This window comes from Sciurus vulgaris (genome assembly GCF_902686455.1).
Source record: "Sciurus vulgaris genome assembly, chromosome: 6".
NCBI classification, from domain to species: domain Eukaryota; kingdom Metazoa; phylum Chordata; class Mammalia; order Rodentia; family Sciuridae; genus Sciurus; species Sciurus vulgaris.
The window spans coordinates 21243616-21267110 of NC_136466.1; the positions used below are offsets into that span (position 1 = coordinate 21243616).

The following is a 23495-nucleotide window of genomic DNA, read 5'->3' on the forward strand; positions in this document are numbered from 1 at the left end:
TGGATACACTTGAACAATTCACCTCTTTGTGTACGCAGCGATCCTGCTTTCTGCCTTGCCCCAGGGAAAGGGAAGCCTCAGTCAAAAGACAAAAAGAAACAGAAGTAGTTAATTTTTGACTTATTTTTTTTTTCCTTTCTTTTCTGAACATCCAGGCTTTAGTGACTTAAAGGTGACTTAAAAGATTTTCAAGGGTAATTTTGACTCTAGGCAGTTTTTGTTTCATGTGCTGACTTTACAACCTACCCCTGAAAAAGGTGCCTCTGTCCAGAGCTTTCTCTTTCAGCAGTCTTTTATCCTGATCAGAAAGTCGATTTCCAAGGCCACTCTGCAGGACCCAACCCAGAGCGTTGGTCTTAAACCAGTACAATGAATTGGAATAAGGAGAGCCGACCAGAGGTGACCGAAGCAGGTCATGCCTACGAAGGGGCAGACACCATTTTTCCGAGTATTTGTGGCAGGAAGCACCCCAGGTTCCCATTCACCAATTACCATGCCACCATTTAGAAGAGAAGGCCAGGAGACCAAAAAGAGGAGGAGGGGAGTGTTGTAAGTCTTCTTAGAAATACCTGGCTTCACAATTTATACCTAACTGCTGACACCTGAAAAGCCGAACATTTTGGTAAAATGAATCAAGTTGTAATGTTTCTTTTATGAGATCCCTTGCAGGAGAGGGAGGCCTGGCCCCTCATGGCGCCCAAGCTCAGTTATCCATCATAGGAAAGCCAGCTGTCCTAGCCAGCTTCTCAGAGGTCACACAATCGAACCGGCAGCTCTTACAACTATATTATTGCTTATGGAACAGTAATTGAGGCACCAGATAAAAATTACCTGGTCTAATAGGCAGCGAACAATTTTCACTCAATAAAATTATAAGCCAAATCATTCATTTCATAACACTCTGGCTAATTTATTTGTTGACCTTTTAATATCCATAGCTCTTCAGTGGTATTAACTGCAACTCAGACAAAATCTCTTGTTCATTTCACTTTCATTGATTTTTTTTTTCCATTGAGGCAATAACAGCTGCTTGAAAACAGCCTTTTTCTTTCCACCGTAAAAGTCAATCATGTAAGTTGGTATGTCTTACGTTGATATGGCTGCGTTAGCTTACAACCTACTTTAATTTCACATGACCCTGCACCATGTTTTTAACAAAGGCAAAGCCTTCTGGTGTACCTCCAGCCCTGCTGGGTGATGACACATAATGACATGTTGGGGAAGTACCAGGGCTGTCATCTCATCTGAACATAAAATCAACGTTAAAATTAGAGGAGGACCAGAAGACCCTCCTGCATTTTCTCCAGAATGCTTTTGAAACCTTGGCCTCTGGTAATAACCACAGTAGACTTTCGAAACATCGAATCTCTCCATTCTAGAAATTGCTACAGATTTTGATTGCAGTTTGAATCTTACTTTTCTCTCTAGACTACAGACAAGGTGGCAGTCAAGTGTTCTGTGGGACACTCAGCAGGTTCGGCTGATGCTTCTTATAGAATAAAATACTATGAAGTCTTTAGAGTGCACAGTTGTAAAATATAATTGTTACACGTTTGGCATTTTATGCCTCCCTGGAAATAACCACTTGCTACCTACACCTCCTTGGTGCTCCTTTCCATTTCAATTTACTCTAAAGTGGTCCTTAGCCATAATGAGAGTGCCCCTTTCAACAGAAACATGTTTAATTATATCCATGCTAAATGTAAGTGACTCTTCTCAGTCACAGGGCTTCTGAGTAAAGATTGTTTAAAGTGTCACACTCCAGGCTTCTAATGATGTGCAGTAAGCTCTATTTCAAGTTCATATTACACAAAGAATGAAAAATTTGAGGAATGTCTCAGAGGATCGGAAACTGAACAGTGCCCAAGCATTATTTTGGTTTGTTTCCCTCTATCCCTCACTGCCCTCATTATACTGATTTTTTAGAATGCCAGAGACGACGATTGTGGAATTTTCCATTTGGCTGAATAAACACAAAGGAAGTCGGGATATAAAACCACGCTCAGAAATACATCTCGGTACAACTGGTATTTATCGCATTGTACATCCAGCTCTGCGGGAAATGGGCTGCAAGAAACAGCCAATCAATTTTTTCAGCATTGGGGCTTTCTGATCAGTGGAGAAAACCCAGAGTTTTCAAAGCAAGTAGGGGCAGAGGCAGGGCTGAAGTCTAGTGAGCTGGGTGCAACGTAGGCCCTACTGTAACTCTGGGTGAGGAGGCCAGCGGAATCGATGCTGACTCCATTGATAGATGCTTATCCTCTCTAAATAAGGAGTGATTTTGCCACTCCACTGCATTTTACGTTGCTGATATCTGGACTGCTGCATGTCCAGCCCCTGATAAGGCAAAGTAGATTGCTGATAAATAGGTGTCAGGAAAATTTGCAGGGACAGTAAAGTATTGCATTTCTTTCTCAGGAATCACCCAACTCCACTTGACTTTGATAATTAATGCTTGTAGTTTTATCTTCTGCCTTCTTTGACATCCCTCCAAACATTATCTCCCAGTTAGGTGAGCACAGGCCACGCAGAGACTATCCTCGCAAATTATGAATACATCCCTGGGCTTGAATTTTATGAGTGTGTTCCCAGAGTTTCAAAATCTGATTCTAATACTTGAAAATTAATGTCATGCTGGTAAATGGTATCCACTGGTTTTATGGGGTGACCAGTACATGCTGGGTCCAAACCAAAGGTCGGATCATCTCCCCTGTTCCTCTGGGTCAAGTGACTCACAACTTGAATTGGATTTATAAATGAATCCAGTAGTGGCCACTTAAGACAACCTTCTCCAACCTGGAGGGCTAGAAGTAGCCAGTGACAATGAACTTATTGGCTACATATTTGTGGTCAAAAGCTAAAGAGAAGACTCCCAAAGATGGTGAATAATCCTCAGAGGTTTTATTATCATGAAATAGAAGGAAAGATGAGTTAGCTATGTCTGCATATTTGACACACTATGCCTGGTTCCCAAGGTGGCTTCCTGAGAACATGTAAATACCTAAGTATGTTTAAGGGCCTGAAGGTGCAATTAACGGAAGGCTGATGTATAGCAAGACCAAGCTCATGTTGCTAGTAGCCTATAACTTGAGATAATGTCTGTACTAGACATGATTCATTATATTAATCACAAAATTAAAATGTAAGCAGGAGCCAGCAGGAGTGAAAGAGCAGCTTCATAAAAATATGACATAAAAAAACTCAACAGTGATCACAACTTGACCTTTGGGAATTTATATATTGGATTAAAAAGTCTGGAGCCAAATGAAACACCAAATTTAAGTCTTTGGCTTTTATAAATTATACCAAGTATCTGACTGTCATTTCATCATATAAATTAGCCATGTCCTTTTTAAAATCAGCAATGATGTCTTATAATAAACTTTTCAGCAAGAATGTCTCAAGGTCTCAGTTTCACTAAACACTGTGCTAGGAGCTTAGAGAAGTCGACTGAGACATGTACCTGGCCTCAACAAGTCTCCAGTGTATCTATGGAAGGCGAAGCCTGACTCACACCAGAGTAGAGCAGAATGACCCCGTGGCCTGGATGAGGTGTCATGCTGGGTGGTGAAGAGGGTCAACACTATTTTTCAGAGGAATGGAACACATGAGGAGGTGGGGTATCACAGAAGGTGGAATTCTTTCTGATAGAATAGAAATTCTGTTTCTTGGAGTTGGGGCTCTTAGAGACCTGGGGTCGAATCCCTGTTCAGCCACTAATTAGCCATGTACACTCGGGGAACATTAGCTGAGTCTCAGTTTCCTCATTTGCCAAATGGTAATTTGAACGGCACGTTAAGAGACTCTGTGGAGATGAGTTCACGTTCCACTTTGAATAAATGATAGCTCTCCCTTTCATTCCTGTACCCCTGCTGCTACCTTCTGTAGCAGGCTTGGAGGGGTGGAAGGCACTGTGGCTGGGCACTGCAAAGAAGGTGAAAGAAGAAATGGCAAAAGAAGGAGGCTCTGGAAGAGGCCCTGCATTTTGCTTCTAGGCTGGGAGGAGTGACTACAGCAGAAGAGAGAGCAGTTCTTCAGATGCACAGGGAGAGGAGACTGGGTGACGAGGGCAGACCCAGAAGACCAGGCAACCTTGGATAATCCCCATGGAACCCTGCAGCTGGGTGCTGGGATAAAACATGCCTTGAAAGTTGCTGGAGAATAACGTCACGTGTGATGGCTGGGGCAACCAAAAGCTCAAAACTTATTTGCCAAGGGATCGGGCTGAAGCTTAGAAAGTAAAACAGAATCTTCTTTTTGTATTTGTACCCCATTTAGCGTTTTTATCAACAAAGTTCCAAGCCATTAGTATTTAGTGTGGTTTCCCTCCAGCTGTTCTTAGAGCCCGGTTCCTCCTGAGCCTCTCCACTGTTTCGAGAGACTCTAAATGAGTTCATATGTCATGTCCACTTTTGCCTCTGCAGTCCTCCACTCACATAACCATCAACTGTTGATCACTGCAAGAGAGACGAAGCCAGATTTTGATGGTGAAAGGAAACAGATAAGGGCAAAGTTGCTGCTTTTAAGGAGCAGACATTTTTCTGTTTCTTTAAGAGAGAAGATCTGAGGCCCTGAAAAGAAAAAAGCACATAGTTTGACTCAGGATGTAGATTGGAGAACAAGCTTTATATCTTTAAGGAGGCTCTGGGGCTTTTCAATATTTAGAATACAAGTATTTGTCTTTTTAATTCCCAAATGGAATTTTTTTTCCAAGTCCAAGGATAGGATTAATTATCTTGGAGGAGACTAATCTCTACTCTCATGTTCGAAACTGCAAGCAGGGAGACGTTTTGAACATTATGAAAAGAAGAGAAAATCTCTCCTGACAAATAAATGCCGTGAAAAATTAGATATTAGTACTTTCCAAGTGCTTTTTCTTTTCAGAAATACTAAAATTGAATATTAGAATCGAAGGATCCTTATACTATGCTCCTTCTTAATGCCACAAAAATAGGACTTTAGGAACAATTTCAGAGACAAAAGATTATATGTAATACCCTAATACCCAGCTCTTCCCCTTTTGGGAAGTTTCTTCCTTTTTTTTTTTTTTTTAACATCCTAGGCTCAATCATTTCCTAATGTGAAATTACAGAATTTTCAAATTACCATATAAAACTGCAAAAAAATTACACTTGTGACCACAGAAGAGATAGCATATACTCTCAATTTGATTTTTAAAGGCATACATCTTTTATACAACCTGTCATTTTTATAATGCCTTTTACAAATTTAATCAATACATTTTAACATTCTATATACTTTAAGTGCAATATACAATAAATATTCAAGTTTCATCTTAAACATGCTTTAGCCTTTAAATTGTTAAAACTGCAGTGCCCTTTCAATCTACTTACATAATGTCATAAAATATACATTTCAAGGTAAATGAAGTCAGCTACTTCAATTTAGTCCCTCAAACTGGTAGTAAATGAGAGGTTAACACCATGGTGCCAAACCCATTATTGAGTAAATTTAGCACCTTGGACAGCTCTGTAAAATCTTTATTGCTTTCCTGACCTGCTCGTCATGTTCTGTCTGTGTGTTCAGTGGCTCTCAGCTCTGATTGAAAGGCAATATATTAGATCCCCAACACAAACACGCTTGGGGGCTAGTTCACTGGGAACGTAATGACATCGAGGTGAGAGCAATTTTCTGGTCACCGAAATCCAAGCACCTTGCAGGTCTGTCGCACTAACTCATGGAGGACCCAGAAATGTCCTTTCTCCTTCCCATTTGCAGAAATAACAAATATCAGCATTGGCAGCACTGAACCAAACGGGGGTCTCCCTTGAACCCTAAGTTGATACCACAGTGCAGGGCACTTTCGAATGGGTGAGATATCATGGAAGGACACAGCTTCTAGGACTAGAAAGCCAGGTTCACTCTCCTCACAGTCAAGACTGCTGGCCTGAAGCAGTGTGGTGCTGATGACACACTTGTGTCAATGTGCAGAATGGAAGAACAGGCCCCGCCATCATGGATCAGAGCAGGGTGCAACTTTAGGAAATCAGATCCACGTGCTTCACTTTCAGAGGATCAAATGCCAAGTGGATTCTGTTGCTGAAAAACAGGGTCACCAAAAATATGTAAAATGAAAATATTTAATATGCTTCAAAAGATGGTATTGTTTCAAGTTTATAAAATCTTCAAAATCATGGAGTGAGTTTTGAACTTCCCTCCTCCCTGGTTCTGTGAAATCAATTAAAATAATTAAAATATGACACAAGTCCCCAGTTATAACATTGCAAGAGTGAAGTTCCCAAGTGCAATGTCTTGCTGCGCCTCTCGTGCTTTTGATAAATTTGTATTTTCCCCCTCAAATGAAAAGAAAGAAAAATACCTTCTCTGCCAAGCCCAAACATTGGCATAAATATTTATTTGAAGAAATAAATGAACATAAACCCAGAGAAGTCAAATCTTAGTAAATAAACTAACTTGATCCTGTTTTTGTTTTAATCTTTCCTAAGAGCCAGATAAAGCCATGAGGTTTTAGCAAAAGCAACACAAGCTGAATTTGATCTGAGGATAGGGTTTAGTGTGCCCATACCATAGTGAATTATTAACTGCTGCGGTCAGACAATACTGCAAACAAAAAGTGGTAAATTATCTTGTAGCTTGCATTAAAAAGTAAAGAAATGATTTCAGATATATTGGTTCAAACTCCATTGATTATATAATGCTTCTCACTCCCTACATGGAAAATAACTGAATTGTTTTATACAGGGGGTCTAACAGCTTAAGGCAAGCATAAATGTTTATTGAGAACTGAAAACCCCTCTATCTCATTTTTGAATTTAGGACATTATATATGTCATAAGTAGTTACGGCAGTATGACAACTGTTTTATCTTATATTATAGAGAATTTAAAATTGAAAAATGCTAATATGTATCTAAAAGCTTGTCATTTCAAGAGTTGTTCAAGGATTTTTGAAGAGGCTCTGGTGACAGCAAAATGAACGCAATTATTTCCCTATTTTCTGATCAGTGTCTGCAGTCTGTGAAAATTGAACGGCTCTGCTTCTCCATGCTGAACTCCATTGTGTGAAACATTTAAAGTTAAACTTCTGTCTGAAACTTAACCAACAGCAGGAAATAGTAAACAGAGCTTCCTGAGCATCACCTTGGATAATCACCATGCTCTTAGGTTTGGTTCTCTGCTAAGCACACATTTTTACCTGCATCAAACTTTGCTTTCCTTTTCATATTCTAAAATACATGAATCTGCAGTAATTAGGTCATCATGAAGACCCAATCATTCTTTTTATCAGAAGAAAAAAAAACTACCACTGCGTGCTTTTTTTTGGATACCCCACATGATTAGAACCAGGCAAGCTAAACGTGAAAGCCCCCGCTACATGAAAAGAGGGGGGTACTTTTTCATCAGCCAGAATGAGCAGCAAAGCAGGCATCCAGGATCAGAATGAATGAGCAAAAGGGGAAAATGACAGCAAAGAATACTGAAGTAGCCAAGAATAGGGCAAGAGAAACATGCTGCTAGTCATGAAATTTTTTTTTAGAGAGGGGCTTCTGGAGACAGGAGAATCCTTTCTTCAGAGCCTTTAACAGTGTACTGCCTCACTCCCTACAGCTGGGCCATACAGGAGGGATAAGCAAAAGAAGTTTTAATGCTACTTGCTCCTAGTAACTGAAGATTGATTGGAAATCCCTCGAAAATGACCTGTCTGATAAGGTCATGGTTCCGGGAATAAGCAATTAAGTGCAAAATAAACACATCTTAGGGATTCATAACATGCACTGAATGACATCGATTGTAGTAATCTAGCAAATGACCTCGGAATTGTATTCAGCAATAAACATATGAGTGCTTTATCGTGCCCATGGCAGACTATCGAGTGATCTATTTTATCTTGCAGTACCAATGATGCTCACCTTTTGACTCAATTAAGTGTGTATGTGAACAAGGATAAATTGAGGATTTAACGCCATTCTGGGGATCCCTGAGCTACTGCTTTTATAACCATGTATGCTTTGGCAAAGTAGAGCCAGGAGGACCAGAATATGATCACGTGGAAAGATAAGGACAACCGGCCTTCATTCCGAGCCCTCTCTCTCCTTTTCTCTTGACAGGAAGTGATACTCAAAAGGGCTGCGGATCTGGTAGAAGCTCTGTATGGGATGCCACACAACAACCAGGTGAGTCTGGGTCTCTAGCCCCTGTGGATGTCCTCATTTAGTTGAAGACCTCAGATTCTTTATGGTAGGAGAAAGCAGAAAGATATAAAAGCCATGCACGTGAGTTAAGGGGATAAGTAATTCCGATAGGACATGATGCAGGGCTAGTCAATCCTTTCCTTTTTTGCAAATCTTTTGTTGCCTTCTCTATTGAGTTGTTTTCCTTAAAAAGAGTACTCTGTTTAAAAACTGATCTCTACTGGGAATGTACTTTATAATTGAAGAAGAGAGTTGCTGGTACTTTATTTTCCTTCAGGTTTTCGAGCAAATTTAGGAGGAGAAGGGGGTTTAATTTCTCCTCCTAAAAAGTATAATGAAGTCCAAATAGAACTGTTCACTTCCATTTCATAGGACAACTCCACATATAGACTTTAATTTGCCTAGGAAACGGAATCTGACAAATCCTTCATCTATTTCCTGTTTCCTGAGTCAGTATTGGGCACACACTCACACTAACTCAGGCTCCCAGTCTTGTCCTTCATATCAGTAGGGGACATGAATTGCTGTCCCCTACCATGCAGTGACCACAAAGCTCCTGGGTGTTCCTGGTGGAGAGGTGAAACCCCAATGGACTTCAAAAGTCCATAAATGGCATCTCAACGCTGCCCTTAAATAAATGAGTGTCCTTAAGTGAGACATTTGCCTTTCTGGGCCTCAGTTTCCCCATTTGTGATTGGGGTGTGGCAATGATAATACTCAGGTTTGTCAGCAGGGATGCAGAAATGAATACAGTGAGTCATTTTGGAAAACCCTAAGCACTGTGCCTGGCATAGAGTAAGCACTTAAGAAATAGTCTTATTGGGACTGCGACTGGGGCTAGCTAAAGGGGATGTTCTTTTGACTTTTCAGGAAATTATTCTGAAGAGAGCAGCTGACATTGCAGAGGCCCTGTACAGTGTTCCTCGCAACCACAATCAGCTCCCGGCCCTTGCTAACACCTCGGTCCACACAGGGATGATGGGCGTGAATTCCTTCAGTGGACAACTGGCCGTGAATGTCTCGGAGGCATCGCAAGCTACCAATCAGGGTAAGAACTGACTCTGTTTAACCCTCCCACTTGCGTGCCTTTCCAACCTCAAGTTTCCTACACCACTTGTTTGACATTTATTTTTATTTTTAAAAAATTATTTTCTTCCCAAAGGGGAGACTCCTAGTCCATGTGTATTGGTATTATTGTAGAATGTTGCTTCTACTCTTGCATCTGGAAACGGGGAGACTAGGAAGGACTCATGCATTTAGCCACCACTGCATTTGACTGTTCACCATAAACTACGAATGACAGAACACAAAGAGGGCTGGAATTAAAGTTCTGAGGGGCCAAAGCACATCATTCTTGCCCAGGGAAGAGGAACCTGTTAACTCCAGGGTGCATCTCTTAGATTGGTATTTATTTCTGCTCCAAAATGATAATTTATAGGCCTTGCATTGCCACTTCTCACAGCCCTGCTAAGTATTTATGATCTCCTAAGAAATGTGTCTTTTGCTCGCTTCCCATTTTAATCACAGAGCTCGCACCACCAACCTACGCACATGAATCACCCGATCCCTTCCCTCTGGGTGGTGGCCAGGGGGCAACAAACAGACCTGCCTTTCCCAGAGCCAGCCAGGACGGCCTCCACCTGAACATCACCCTCACCCCGGTTTTGTCCCCACCCCTCAGGTTTCACCCGCAACTCAAGCAGCGTGTCACCACATGGGTACGTGCCGAGCACCACCCCTCAGCAAACCAACTATAACTCTGTCACCACAAGCATGAACGGATACGGCTCTGCCGCCATGTCCAATTTGGGTGGCTCCCCAACCTTCCTCAACGGCTCAGCTGCCAACTCGCCCTATGCCAGTAAGTAGATGTGTGTCCTGTGTCCTGTGCCTTCTCCCTACAAGAGACCACTGGGCAGTGCTGCTCAGTCTGAGGGCGCCCTGCTGCAAGGCATGCCTCCCCCACCCATGATGCTGGTAAAGCACCATCGTCTCCAGCAGAAATCTCTCCACTGCTCTGCTCACCTTTCATCCCAGCATCCTTCCAAGAGTCAGAATTTTGTTGCAGCCCAAGGCAGCCAGAACATATCATCCCAAGAACCCACACTTGGAGCCAGAGGGCAGTAGAATTGGCCAGAGGCCCTAGGCAAGTTCGTCTCCTTTCCAAACCTCAGTTTCCTCATCTGTAAAATGGGGAAGGAGGTAACATCCACCCTATCCAGTGCTGCAAGGCACAGAAAAGATAATGCTCACAAGAGATTGTCCCAAGTCTGGCACATGAGAGGCATGTCCAAAAATCCAAGTCATAATCATAAAGCTGAAAAAATAGTAAGGGGTGGGGTTTCTATAGTAACAATAGTCCAAAGCTTAGCATCTCCTCTTAAGGACTAGCACTTACTTATTTTTTAATGCTTGGATTTTTCCCATTTATGTTTAGTGTGTTCTTAAAATATGTATATATGTATGTATGTGTGTGTATATATATATTTTTTTCATTCATTTTTCAGTACCTTGTTCCTGTCTTAAAGAAGTTTAGCTTAAAGGACTTGTTTAAGTACAGTATTCAAATTGTATCTAAAGAACTTCCACAAATGGGCATCTTTATATATAACATACATCTAAAGAGTGTGTTAGCATCTCTCTATATAAAATGTCATGAGCTGTGTCCCTACAACCTCTGGCTCTCCCTCTGTGCATTTTTACATGGATAACCAAGTTCATCTTGGACATGGTAGGTAACTCTTCTGATGGGTACAGAGGGGTCAAACTTGTAGACATTTGTAGAAGGACAGATGTGCTGTTAATGAAAGAATATTCATGATTTTTAAAGGAAAGCCTCTGGCTAAAAATACTAAAAACTACATTTTCCCCCATAGTGGAAACGTGAAGCGTGAGAATCCTTTGAAAGAGGAAAGTTCATTGTTGACCTACTAGAGAGTTATTTCTAAAAGCATACTTAGGGTCTTTGGCTTTCTGGGTGCATGGAATTCTGTAATTCTACTTTATTTTTGTGGAATCCACAGTTTGTTGAACATTTAGAAGTCCCCAAATAATCTGCATGTACTGCCTATCTGCTCAAGAGTCAACACGCGGGATCGGTTTCACATTAGATTTTGATGTATCGAAAGACTGTTTCCCACAGATCTATCACTTCTGTGTTCTCTCATCTATTCAATCAGAAAATGTTTCAATCATGACCTGAAAATTAAAAGGTGGCATTCTTAATTAAATCAATAAACTAATTGCTCTATGGTAGCAATTCAATTTAGGGGCTTGGGTTGTTCCCCTCCAGCCTATGAACACCCAGCAACTCCAGTCTGAGATTGCATCTGTCAGACTGTGAAACTTCGAACATTTAATTTCCATTAATTGATTTCTTCAGTGCTCACAAATATAGTATTAAATTCTCAAACAGGCTCTCAGATGGGACGGTTTTATCTGCATAAATGCAAATAAAACAATAAACACAAAGCCCAGCTGATTTGAATTTTTGCCTCTCTGATATTTAATTATTCATAAACCACTCATGTTGAAAAATTCCAACAGAATAAAAAATAAAATAAGACATTCTACTGGTGAACACACTTTTGGTGTGGTGGCTGATAACTAATAATGTTATAACAAATGGAGCCGCGTGACTATATTTTACCCCTTCCTCTGTTAACCTCCCCCCACAAACTCCCCACCTCTAAATACACATAATGATCGCATTTGCCAACGAGATTAATTGCCTTCCTCAGTGAACCAGCAGGATTTCAAGTCTGCGAATATTTAAAAATCAACTCCAGTGCGGGAGTTTTGCAATTTAAATGGGTGTTATTATTGAACGTATTTTCACATTTACAAATCCTAAGAGATGTATAAAAATGCTAGCCTCATTAAAAGAAAAAGTACAGTTTAGAAAATGTTCATGAAAACTGAGGATTTGGGGACTGTCCGCTCTGTGTGCTACCCATAAAGCATCCCGTGCCATTGGGCTGGGAAGTCCCTTGGTTTGAATACAGGGGTCCTTTTCCCTGATGTCCATGGCAGGGCCATGTGACCCATTAGATTCCCACTTCCCTAACTTCCCAAAGCCAATAGGTCAGGGGTTAGGCCTCCCACACAGCTCTCTGGACCCTGATGGGCTCACAGGAGGGGGCTTTTCCCTCTGGAGAGCTGTTTCCTTCTCAAGGTGGCCCTGAACTTGGATTTGAGTCTTGCCTTCACCATATTCTAGCGATGGCCCCTGAGCAATCTGCTGAACTGCTTCTGAGTTGCAATTGCTCAGGAGCAAAAAACATGACATAGGCCTCTGACTTAAGGTTGCTTTACCAGTGACAAGATGAAAAAGATGTGAAGATTCTTGTGCATGACAAAGCAATATGTGATGTTTATTAAATAATAGGAAACATAATAAGGTAGATGGAAGTGCCTAGAATTTGAATTAAATGCCTGGAAATCACTGGTCAGGATTCATAATTTTCTGCAGGAAATGGAGGAAATAGAAAGTGAGGGTATGAAGACATTAGCCTTGGCATAATGTGTGCAAAATCTCTTGACTCCTGAAGTAACTGAGAGATGAATTAACCATGCATGATGGAGGGAAGGCCCTGCAAGCAATAGGACCATGGTTAATAAAGAATGTCCATCTGCCTAACTCTTTCATGTCCCCGGGCAGCTAGGTTTTCTCTCTCTGAATTGCCAGAGCTCTCCCTCCATTGATTATCTGCACCCCACTACTACCAGACCATGAATATTTACATAAGACTTCTAGCCTACTGCCTCATTCACAAACATTTATGTACAGCTCCACAGGAGAATGGTAGAAAGAATTTGGACTTGGGCTTATAGTTCTGTGTTTTCCACGAATGTTGCATACAGTAGTCTGTTAAGCAACCTGGCTTCCTAGCTATACAGATCTATTTTGTGGAATGTTAAGGTAGCGTAATATCCTTGAGGAACCCAGCCCCTTGGAGAGAGACCGGACAGTCATCACTAGCTGCCAGTGCCTTACGTTGGAATCTTGGCTTTGCCTTCAACCCACCCTTCTTCCTCACACATCCCCTTCCATCACGGTGACCCCTTCCTTACAGCTGGCCTCGCCCAGTCCCTTCCATTCCCCAGCCCCTTTGCTAACACCTTAGTTTAGGCCCTACCTGGAATCCTTCCCTTGACACCTCTTCTGGGGTGCCCTCTGATTTCCCTTCCTGCCTTCAGAGTTGGCCAGGCTGCTGTCTGTCACTGTTTTCTGCTGCCCTATCCCAGAGGAGAGGGTATTGCTCTTTCATCTCCTGGCCTACAAAACTCTGAGGTTGGTGGTTCTGTGCGTGCTCTCTAACACACTCAGCATGTTTGGATTGGGTACTGCCAATCCAAATTGGGCTGATTAGAAAGGACCGTTCCCTCTGCAGAAAGCTGCAACCTTTGACTCCAGTGCCTACCACACTGTAGGACACATAGTAGGCCCGCAATAAGCACACAGAAGATCAGCAACAATATAAGCAGCTTCTATCTAAGTACCAAATGATGAAGACACAGGGTCCTGAGAACTCCGGCTCGTGCCTGAGGTTGGCCTGGGCGTAGATTGGGTCTGAGCTGCCTCACCTCAGGATGCCACCAGAGGCACTGACTTTTCCTTCCTATTGCCCCCTCAGTCGTGCCATCCAGCCCCACCATGGCCTCCTCCACAAGCCTCCCCTCCAACTGCAGCAGCTCCTCGGGCATCTTCTCCTTCTCACCAGCCAACATGGTCTCAGCCGTGAAACAGAAGAGTGCTTTCGCCCCAGTTGTCAGACCCCAGACCTCCCCGCCTCCCACCTGCACCAGCACCAATGGGAACAGCCTGCAAGGTAAGTCCCAGGCCCCGCTGGCCCATCCAGAGTGGATGTAACTCCACCCCCTCGGCCCAGGGTCTGAAGTGGGTGCGTCATGGATGCTTCTGTGAGCAGCTGTGGGCCTCCTGACTCTCTCTGACCTCATCACCTATTCCTTTGGGTTCATTCTCCTTGGTCCCGGCTTTCCTGAAGCAGCCCAAGAAATCCTCTGGCCAACTCCAGCAATTCTGCTCAGGCTCAGAATTTGCTTGGGAAGACGGTCTTCATTCACTAATGCCATCCCTTTTCTCTTCTTCCTCATTTCCTGTTGCCGCCATTATCAGACTAGTCTTCTGTGGACACTAACAAGTTATCTCCTGCAGGGAGTCTCTTGGGACTGGCCTCCTCCAGGAGCAGGTCGCTCAGTCTTTCCTTCCTGTTGCCTGAGTCAGAGCAAGCAGGAGTGGGACTGATAACAGCAACGAGCCCAGAGCTTTATTACCTAGCACCAGGAATTCTGCATCATATTAAAATTGTTGAATCTCCTTCCCACCACAGAATATGGAAAATAACAGTCATCAGCCTTGAGATGAGCTTTCATTCATGATGGGAAAAAAAACTCCTTTAAAAATGGGTACACTGTTTCTCACCTTTTCTTATGCGCTCTATCTACCGAGTATGGTTTTGGCCAGCAGGACCTGGTCTGTTCCTCTACAGCAGGAGTTGTGGAAGGTTCTCATTGTCACCACCTTACAGATGAGAAAACTGAAGCTTACAGGCTGTGAATTGCTTGACACCTAACAGCTGGTCAGGGGGGTATGTGCTGGCTTCATAATCAAGCTCAAAAATTCACCTCCTCTGTCCACCTCCCAAGAGCTTTATTATTCATAGGGGGTAAGAAGGACATATCCCAGATTGCTAAGGCAGCTGGCAGGGAAATAAAATCAATAAAATAATCAGCCGCCGTTAACTGAGCACAGAAGAGTGTGTTGGGGGCAGTATGAAGCAGGGAGCTGGCTGTGATTTAATCCTCAAGAGCATGAGGGTTATTGGGATCACCATGGTGCATATGATGAAGGAGGGGTAAATACTTGCCCACAGACAGTCAGCAAATGATGGGGAAGAATGTAAACCCCAGTAGGGCCTGTGGTAGTAACACCTGCCCTGCTTGGCTCCCCACAGTGCCTCATGTTGGTGTCTGGCATGTTGATCATGGAGACCAGCTTTGGAGGCCAGGGAGGAGTGAAGAGGACAGTGACACATTAAGCATTTCTCAGGCCTATTCGTTATATATCCTGCATGCATACTTATACACATGCATGCTCTCTATTGATGCAGGCATACATCCATTCTCCCAAAGACCTTCTGAGGTCAGGACTGTTCCCATTGTATAGAGGGGAAGATTGAGGCACAGTTTGCTCAAGGTCACGCAGTAAAACATGGAGCCAAAATTGAACCTGGAGCATGTGACTCTAGGTCCTGAGAACCTAATTACTTTGCAACCCTGTCTCCAGGGGGCTTTTCAAAACATTTCCCAGAAATCTGCTGTCAAATTTGCTCAGCCAAAGAGAGTACCCAGCATAGCACACAGATGCCACTCACTACTCCACACAGTGGCCACGCCACCTCTTAGAGAAAGGAAAAGAAGCTTCCCCGGGGAACTACATCTCAGGCAGTTATTCATGATAGGAGGTGCCCACTTTCACAGAGGAGAGCCACCCCTTCCTGCTAGTGTGACTCTTTTTTATTAAAAACATCACTTTATCACTCTCACTGCATCTCCGGCTGGCACACTAGGGTCAGAAAGCTGAAGCCACCATAACTTATAATAGGCTTAAAGAATGATGATACCTATAGGAGGCAGGAATTGGCCATTCCCGAGTGACTGGCTGAACAGAGATTTGACATGAGGAGTAGTAAAGAATGGGGTTTGCCTTCCACAGCGGAGGAATGACGGGAAGAAAAGACCCCCGCTGGGGCACATCTGCTGCCACATCACCAGCCTGCAGTGGCTTCAGTGGGAGCCCTTCAGCGAGCCATGTTAGCGGCCAAGTCCCCACCCCTGTTACCACGTCTGGCATGTGGTCTTGGGGCTTGGAGGGCTCGGGGTCTGCCCCGCGACACACACAGTGCTCTCGTGGATGGATGACGCTGCCCTTCCATTCCATGTCAGGTGATTCTTTCCAGGCTCTTCTCTACCCCATGCTTTAATTGAGCATGATCAAGAGAAAAATTGCTTTTTTATTTCTCCAATACTGTCCTGCACCCCAAACATCCCGAGTCTCAAGGGGAGGCAGTAGTGGAACAGGAATATAGAAATGCAAGTGAAGCGAACCAAGACCACATTACTCCTGACTGTTCTTCCTGCCTGCTCCCCTCGACCCCGCACTCACCAGGAAGGGCCCACCCTGGGAATCACACCTCCACCTCTGGCATGCAATCTCCAGCAGGACAAGGGGGACCCAGCCTTAGGGGGCTCTTGCTTGGGCCTTGGAGTTTCCCTTGGAGAAAGCAGACATGCTGATGGGACTTCTGCAATGGCATCATCTTTAACCTCCGAAACTTCACTTCTACGTTAAGCAGGGGCCTCGTGGGTTGCAGCACTGGGTAAGCCTCTGGGGAGTGCTTCCTCCCTAGTCCTTTGCGGTGTTCCATAGCACCTACTTTATTTGGACCCAACCAGTTCAAAACTGTGATCATTAAGACAGGCCAAGTGATGAAGGAAGAGTTGGTTAAGCAAATTGACCATGTAAACAAGATTAGAGGTGACACATTTAGACTGTTTAAGTATTTTAAAGGCCTATTTACCTCCAACTACCACTCCGTTAATTGTACATCATTCTATTTTTTTTTTTAAGCCTATTCCTTAAAGACCTCTTCACCAGCAGCCCTGACTAAGCCTTCTCCAGTGACGACAGGCATCTCCATCCCTCACAGACAGGCACTGCAATCGCCATGGTACTGACGAGGCCTCACATGGGAGGGCTTGCCCCCAACCTGGCGTCTGTGGTCCTCCCAACTGTCCTTTGATGTTTACTCCCCCAACTTTCCAGACATGAAAATCGAGACTGGGTGCTAAGATGGCTTGTCCAGACTTATTCAACCAGCAGATAGGGAAGATGGGGTTCAGACATCCACGCCACTGCTTCCAGCCTCTGCCGCTTTGCCAAACAAGGTTCAAGCTGGTTAGCTCCATATGGATCACAGAATCCTAACGTTGAAAACTCTCCCTGTATGAGAGGGGACACGACACTGAAAAAAGTACAGAGGGAAGGATTAGGGAGAAGCCAGAGTTGCCCTTCAACTATATCTCAGATGAGGGGCAAGTAGGATTCCAGCACATGGAGCTGGTGGAGAGGGTCAGTTTAAGCAGAAGGGCTAAGGATAACCTGAGCCATGGAGCAGAGGCAGACAAGTCCTGGTTAATGTGCAGGAACCAGTGAGTAGCTCAGCAACCGGAGACAGGATCCATGAGGCAGGGGAGAGGCTGAAGGGAGGTCTGTACTCAGAAGCCATGAGTTCTATGAGTTCTGCTCCTTTTTTTTTTTTTTTTTTTTTTTTTTTTTTTGTGATGCTGGGGATTGAACCCAGGGCTTTGTGCATGTGAGGCAAGCACTCTACCAACTGAGCTATATCCCCAGCCCAGTTTTGCTTCTCTTTGTGTATGCTGTTCTTCACAGGTTCTATTAGGATCCTAATTGCCATTGTTTATCTCAGGTAGATAAAACCTTTGAAAACTGATCATACATCTGAGAAAGTTTTTTAGGACAAAGCAACTCTTGTCTCAGCACTTCTGGAACCTTGTATGATGTTGTGTTAAAAAATTAAAATTGTTGTGGTCAAACAAGCAGCAAATGATGCTTACCAAGTCACACAGTATTGGTGAGCCACAGTGCTGAGACATCTTGCAGCTGAACAAAAATAACAGCAGTCATCCCTGGGTATCCACTGGGAATTAATCTCAGGACCCCTCTGGATACCAAAATCCATGGATGCTGAAGTCCCTTATATAAAATGGCATATAATTTGCATACAACCTCAGGACATCCTTCACCATTCTTTAAGTCATCTCTAGATGACTCATGATGCCGAGTGCAATGTAAATGATGTGTAAATAGTTGTTATGGTGTATTGTTTCAAGAATATTTAGTAAGAAAAAGTCTTCACATGTTTAGTACAGATGTAATATTTTAATTTAAAATTTATTTTTAATTGACACAGTAAGTTTACATGTTTACAAGGTACAATGTGACATTTGAATATATGTGTAATGATCAGTTCAGGGTAATTGGCATAGCTGTCATGTCAGATATTTATTATTTCTTTGTTAGGAATATTCCAAACCCTCTGTACTAACTAGTGGAAATGTTCAATTAATTGAGCTCAGCCAGTTACCGGGCTGTGCTATGGAATATGAGAAGCTATTCCTTCTATCCACCTGGACCAGTACCTGTCAACCATCCTTTCCCATCCCTCCATCCCCCTATGCTTCCCAGGGTCTGGTAACTACCATTCTGTTCTCTACTCCTATGAAATCAACTTTTTAGCTTCCACTTCTAAGTGAGAACATGCTGTATTTGTCTTTCTGTGCCTGGCTTGTTTCACTTAACATAATGTTCTCCAGATTTTTTTGATCTGTGTTTGGTTGAGTCTGCAGATGCAGAACCTGGAAAAATAGACAGCCATTCGTATTCCACTTAGTTTGTTAAACTTCGTTGCCTACAGAAGACTTCCATGTGTTAAGACCAATTAATATCGTATGACAAAACGTTGAAAAAATGTAGCTCTATTTTGAATTAATAGAAAAAATGCAGAGGAGCCTCCTTCCATTCTTATCAGGATGAAGTCACAGATAATTCCTGACCCCAGACCTCCCTAAGTATGTCTGTTTGTACAGGCCACCAAATTGAGTCCCCAGCTATACTTTGCCTTCATCTGTGGAAATGTCCTCTCCTCTCCTAAAGCTTATGCCCCTCAAAGCATGGGTCCTATGCAAGTCAGAAATAGAGGAATTCATTAATCAAGATAGAGGTAGCCCCAAGAAAGCTGTCACATGCCATTGGAATCTCCACGAATGTTGTGATTCTAAATCCTAATCATGTCCTGAAGAGAACGCTGTGATAAAACTTAGAACAAAAAGGCCAGGATGATCTCATAGAAATGGTCCCCATATACTTACTTTTTTTTTTCTTTCCGAATTTCTTGAAGCTCAGGCTGGCTGGCTCCTCTAGACCCTGGACCCTGTCTGCTACCACATCCTGTGTAATTCTTTTTATGCACATATTCAGTTTGTTCAAGACCTGCTCCTACCCCTGCACTGCCCCATGCTTATTAAGCTCATAATTCTTACACATATGGCATTTGGGGGGGGGGGCTGTATTCTACCCTTTCACCCCAAACTCTTCCAGCTCTGTAAAACTGTCCATTTTTGTCTATGTAATGAAAATTGTATTGCTTTTCAAACCAATCGTTTTTTTTCTTGGTTTCTGTCAGAGAATGCAATCGCCCAGCTGTTGGGGGAAATGGCAGTGCCACCGTGGTCTTGTGATGTCTTGGCACCCGGTGCTGAGAGTGTGGTGTCCTCGTGGGAATCTTCTTGGGCCCCACTTGGGCAAGTCTGCATACCAGTGGCATTTCTGGAACATTCCAAGTCTCAGACACCCATCCCTCTCACCCACATAATTAATTTTCAGATTGCAGCACAGATATAAGGAAAACAGTTTTTAAACCCAAGGACTTCACACAATCATGCAGTCAGGTTTCTTAATGAAAAGCTCTCTTTAGAGGTACCTCAGTTCAGAGACCCAAAAAGAGATCTTTTCCTGGAATTTACTTATCAGTAAGGTTTCTGTTTGGAGATTTAGGATGCTGTAGCCCCCTGATGTTATATAAAAATTCTAGGTGTAGGTACATGCCTACCTTTGCAAAGAGGTTCCATAGCTTTTATTAGATTCTGAGTCCAGAATATGAGCTAAACAAGAAAAGGCAAGGCAATGGGGGCAGGCCAGATCTGCCCCCGAGAGCCCCTCAGATCTCTTTGTTTATTCTTATTAATGTCAGTTATTTGCTAACATGTATAAGCTGGGCTATTTAATCTTTTTTTTTAATCCACATCTTCAGCTTCTCTTAACATAAAAGAAGCAGAAGCTCGCCTTTGTTCCAGCAGAGCAACATTTGGGGGGGAACCAAGTTGTTACCCACTCTACCAAAGGCAGGTTCCCTCTGTCCCTACTTAAGGAACTTTGCTTGCTCATGTGCCCAGATCATGAGGTACTGAAGTGTGCAACCCCTGTAGTCCAGACTAAAAAGTACTGTCGGCTACAGGCTAGCGCCTTAGTTAAATGTGCTTTAGAACTTTTAATGTGCTTCTAAATGGAGGCTTCATCTAATTAAGATATTATTCAGGTACCCAAACACTGCTTAGATTTTTTTTTAACTGTGGCCATCCAAATAGGATTTTTTAAAATTTATTTTAATTTATTTTTATTGTAAACAAATGGGATACATGTTGTTTCTGTTTGTACATGGAGTAACAGCATACCATTTGCGTAATCATACATTTACATAGGGTAATGATGTTTGAATCATTCTGTTATTTTTTTTCTTCACCCCCCACCCCTCCGACCCCTCTTTTCCCACTATACAGTCCCTCCTTCTTCCATTCTTGCACCCCTCCCACCTCCCATTATGTGTCATCGTCCACTTATCAGTGAGAACATTTGTCCTTTGGATTTTTGAGATTGGCTTATCTCACTTAGCATGATGTTCTCCAATTTCATCCATTTACCTGCAAATGCCATAATTTTATTATTCTTTATAGCTGAGTAATATTCCATTGTATATATATACCACAGTTTCTTTATCCATTCATCAATCGAAGGGCATCTAGGTTGGTTCCATAGTCTGGCTATTGTGAATCGAGCAACTATGAACATTGATGTGGCTGTATCTCTGTAGTATGCTGATTTTAAGTCCTTTGGGTATAGGCTGAGGAGTGGGATAGCTGGGTCAAATGGTGGGTCCATTCCAAGTTTTCTAAGGAATCTCCACACTGCTTTCCAGAGTGGTTGCACTAATTTGCAGCCCCACCAGCAATGTATGAGTGTACCTTTCTCCCCACATCCTCGCCAACACCTGTTGTTGCTTGTATTCTTGAAAATCACCATTCTAATTGGGGTGAGATGGAATCTTAGTGTAGTTTTCCAAATAGGATTCTTTAACATTTTTTTTTCGTTCTAATAAGTTGTACTTGACAGTAGGATGCATTTATACATTTTGATAGATAATATATAAATGGAATATAATTTATTTTTCTGATTGTACATATTGTAAGGTCACATTGGTCATGAAATCATATATGTACATGAGGTAACAATGCTGTTTCATTCTACTATCCTTCCTCCCCCACCCCTCCCTCTCCCTCTCTTCACTCCCCTCTACCTAATATGAAGTAACTCTGTTCTTCCCTAGGCCCCAACCTTTATGGTGAATTAGTATCTGCATATCAGAGAAAACATAATGAATAAGGAAAATATGATGTATATATATGTACCATGGAATACTACTCAGTTTTAAAGAAGAATGAAATTATGGCATTTGCTGGTAAATGGGTGGAGTTGGAGAATAACATGCTAAGTGAAATAAGCCAAATCCAAAAACCAAAGGCCCAGTGTTTTCTCTGATATGCTGATGCTAATTCACCAAATGGGACATTTTAAGGGTCCTCCTGATACATGTTAGCCAGGTCCATGGACCACACTAGCAGGGAGTCTGTTACTTTCTAACTTTGCTTTGACAAAAGTTGCCATGCAGTAGCGGGCTGCCCTCCAATGTGGGGAACACAGAGGACCTGTCAGGAGAAGCCAAAGGAGGCTTAGTTCCTTGACCGTCCTAAGTAAGGGTGCTGGGACCCTCTGGGATCCTGGATGAAAGTACCCTTAGGGAGGCAGGGACCCTCACCCCTCCTTGCCTTTGCAGCTGACAGCATCTTGAATTCTCAAGTGAAGGCTTGGTTTGAAATACTGAGCTCCCCATTTCAGTGAAATCTAGGGCTCACTTGACTCTTAGGGCAACAGCATTTCGGACTGATCCAAAATCTTTGGGGGTTTAAGTTGGTCTGCCTTTGGCAAAAGACAACTTCCTGTTTCTAAGAAAAAAAGGCTTATGAGGGCTTAGGAAAAGGACTCCAGGAGCTTTTGGACTGCAGAAGGGCTCTTGCAAAACAACATTTGGATGATTTACGTGTAAATGAATCAGAAACATGTGGATTGAATTTCCTTGTGAATACAGATGGGTTTAAAAATTAACGGAAAAAGTGTTTGGCAAAATACTTTTTGGTTTTTCTTTTAATTGAATCTAAAATGTCAGGGGGTGGGGGAGGGGAGTCAGGAAGGATGGGGGCCTCAGGGCTCAGAGTCCTGCCTGGCCTCCCAGAGTCCACTGCATGATTTGTGGTAGTGGGGATTCACTTAAAATAAAAAAAAAAAGAAAAGAAAAGAAAAGAAAAGAAAGGCTCTTACTTCCAGACGTGATGCTTGATAAATGAAGAGGGCCACTTTCTAGACACCGTCAACCCTGACAAGAACATTCATTTAAATTTAGTCTTGCCAATAAAAAACAAAAGCGATGACTTTCTTCCTGTCAGGGCCTAACAGGGACACGAAGCCACTGCTGGGAGCTAAAGATCGCTGCCTCTTGCTTCTTATGTAGGCCTCTCTCAATATTTCAAAGTACCACACTCTTAATTTTCTTACAACTACCCCCTTAATTCCTCATACTAATCAGGAGAAGTGTGCCTTATAGGATGATGATGTAAGAGGAAAGACAGCCCAGAGAAGTTAAGCAGTGCACACAAGGTCACCCAGCAGGTTAAGCATCAGAAGTGGTAGTTTAAAAATTATGGGTTCTTCCTAGGATCTGGACCCAGGCTAAGCTTTTTACATATGTTATTTTATGGAATCTCTCATAACCCTGAGGACCACGAATAACTGCATGGCCTAAGGAGGCTGAGGTTCAAGGAGATGAATGAGTAACTACCTCAGGGAAATGTGCAGAAGCACAAAAGCCAGAGTTGGAACCCTGGCCTAACTGACTCTGTGCTCTCTGAATGCCACCCCTATGTATGGACTCCTAACTCCAAACTCTTGGAGAGAATTTTGGTTCCCTCAAACAGCTTTCCCTCTTCTGAAGATCTCACTCTGGTTTTCCTAGGCTACAATTTTCAAGGGACCATGGTCAGACCATTCTAGGAAATCTGAGCTAAGCAGTGATAGAGAAGACATCCTTCAGTTTTATGCAGACTTGTCTTCACTCCACACTTTCTCTCAATCGGATACTCCTGGCGAGCAGTGCCTACTACCATGGTTGGCATTTCCTTCTTCCCAGCCCAGGACTCCAGGGACTTCAGTCAGATGGCCGCTCAGTTGCTCAGTTTTTGTGCTCCTAGAGAACACAGAAAGAGCCCAGGGTTTTCTGCAGAAATCACTGGCAGTTGTCATGGGCCAGTTCTTGATAGTTTGCATGTGAAG

General features: G+C 43.0%; 1 protein-coding gene across 6 annotated transcripts in view; it reads left to right on the top strand.

Annotated features, from left to right (window-relative positions):
• EBF1 (EBF transcription factor 1) overlaps positions 1–23495 on the top strand; it is a 383569-nt gene that overhangs the window by 357344 nt on the left and 2730 nt on the right. For all 6 annotated transcript variants that reach the window (XM_079144601.1, XM_079144602.1, XM_079144603.1 and 3 more), the window contains 4 exons: positions 8090–8155; positions 9044–9221; positions 9855–10034; positions 13810–14004. In XM_079144601.1, coding sequence (XP_079000727.1) covers positions 8090–8155; positions 9044–9221; positions 9855–10034; positions 13810–14004 — 619 coding nt within the window. The remainder of the gene's footprint in view (positions 1–8089; positions 8156–9043; positions 9222–9854; positions 10035–13809; positions 14005–23495) is intronic.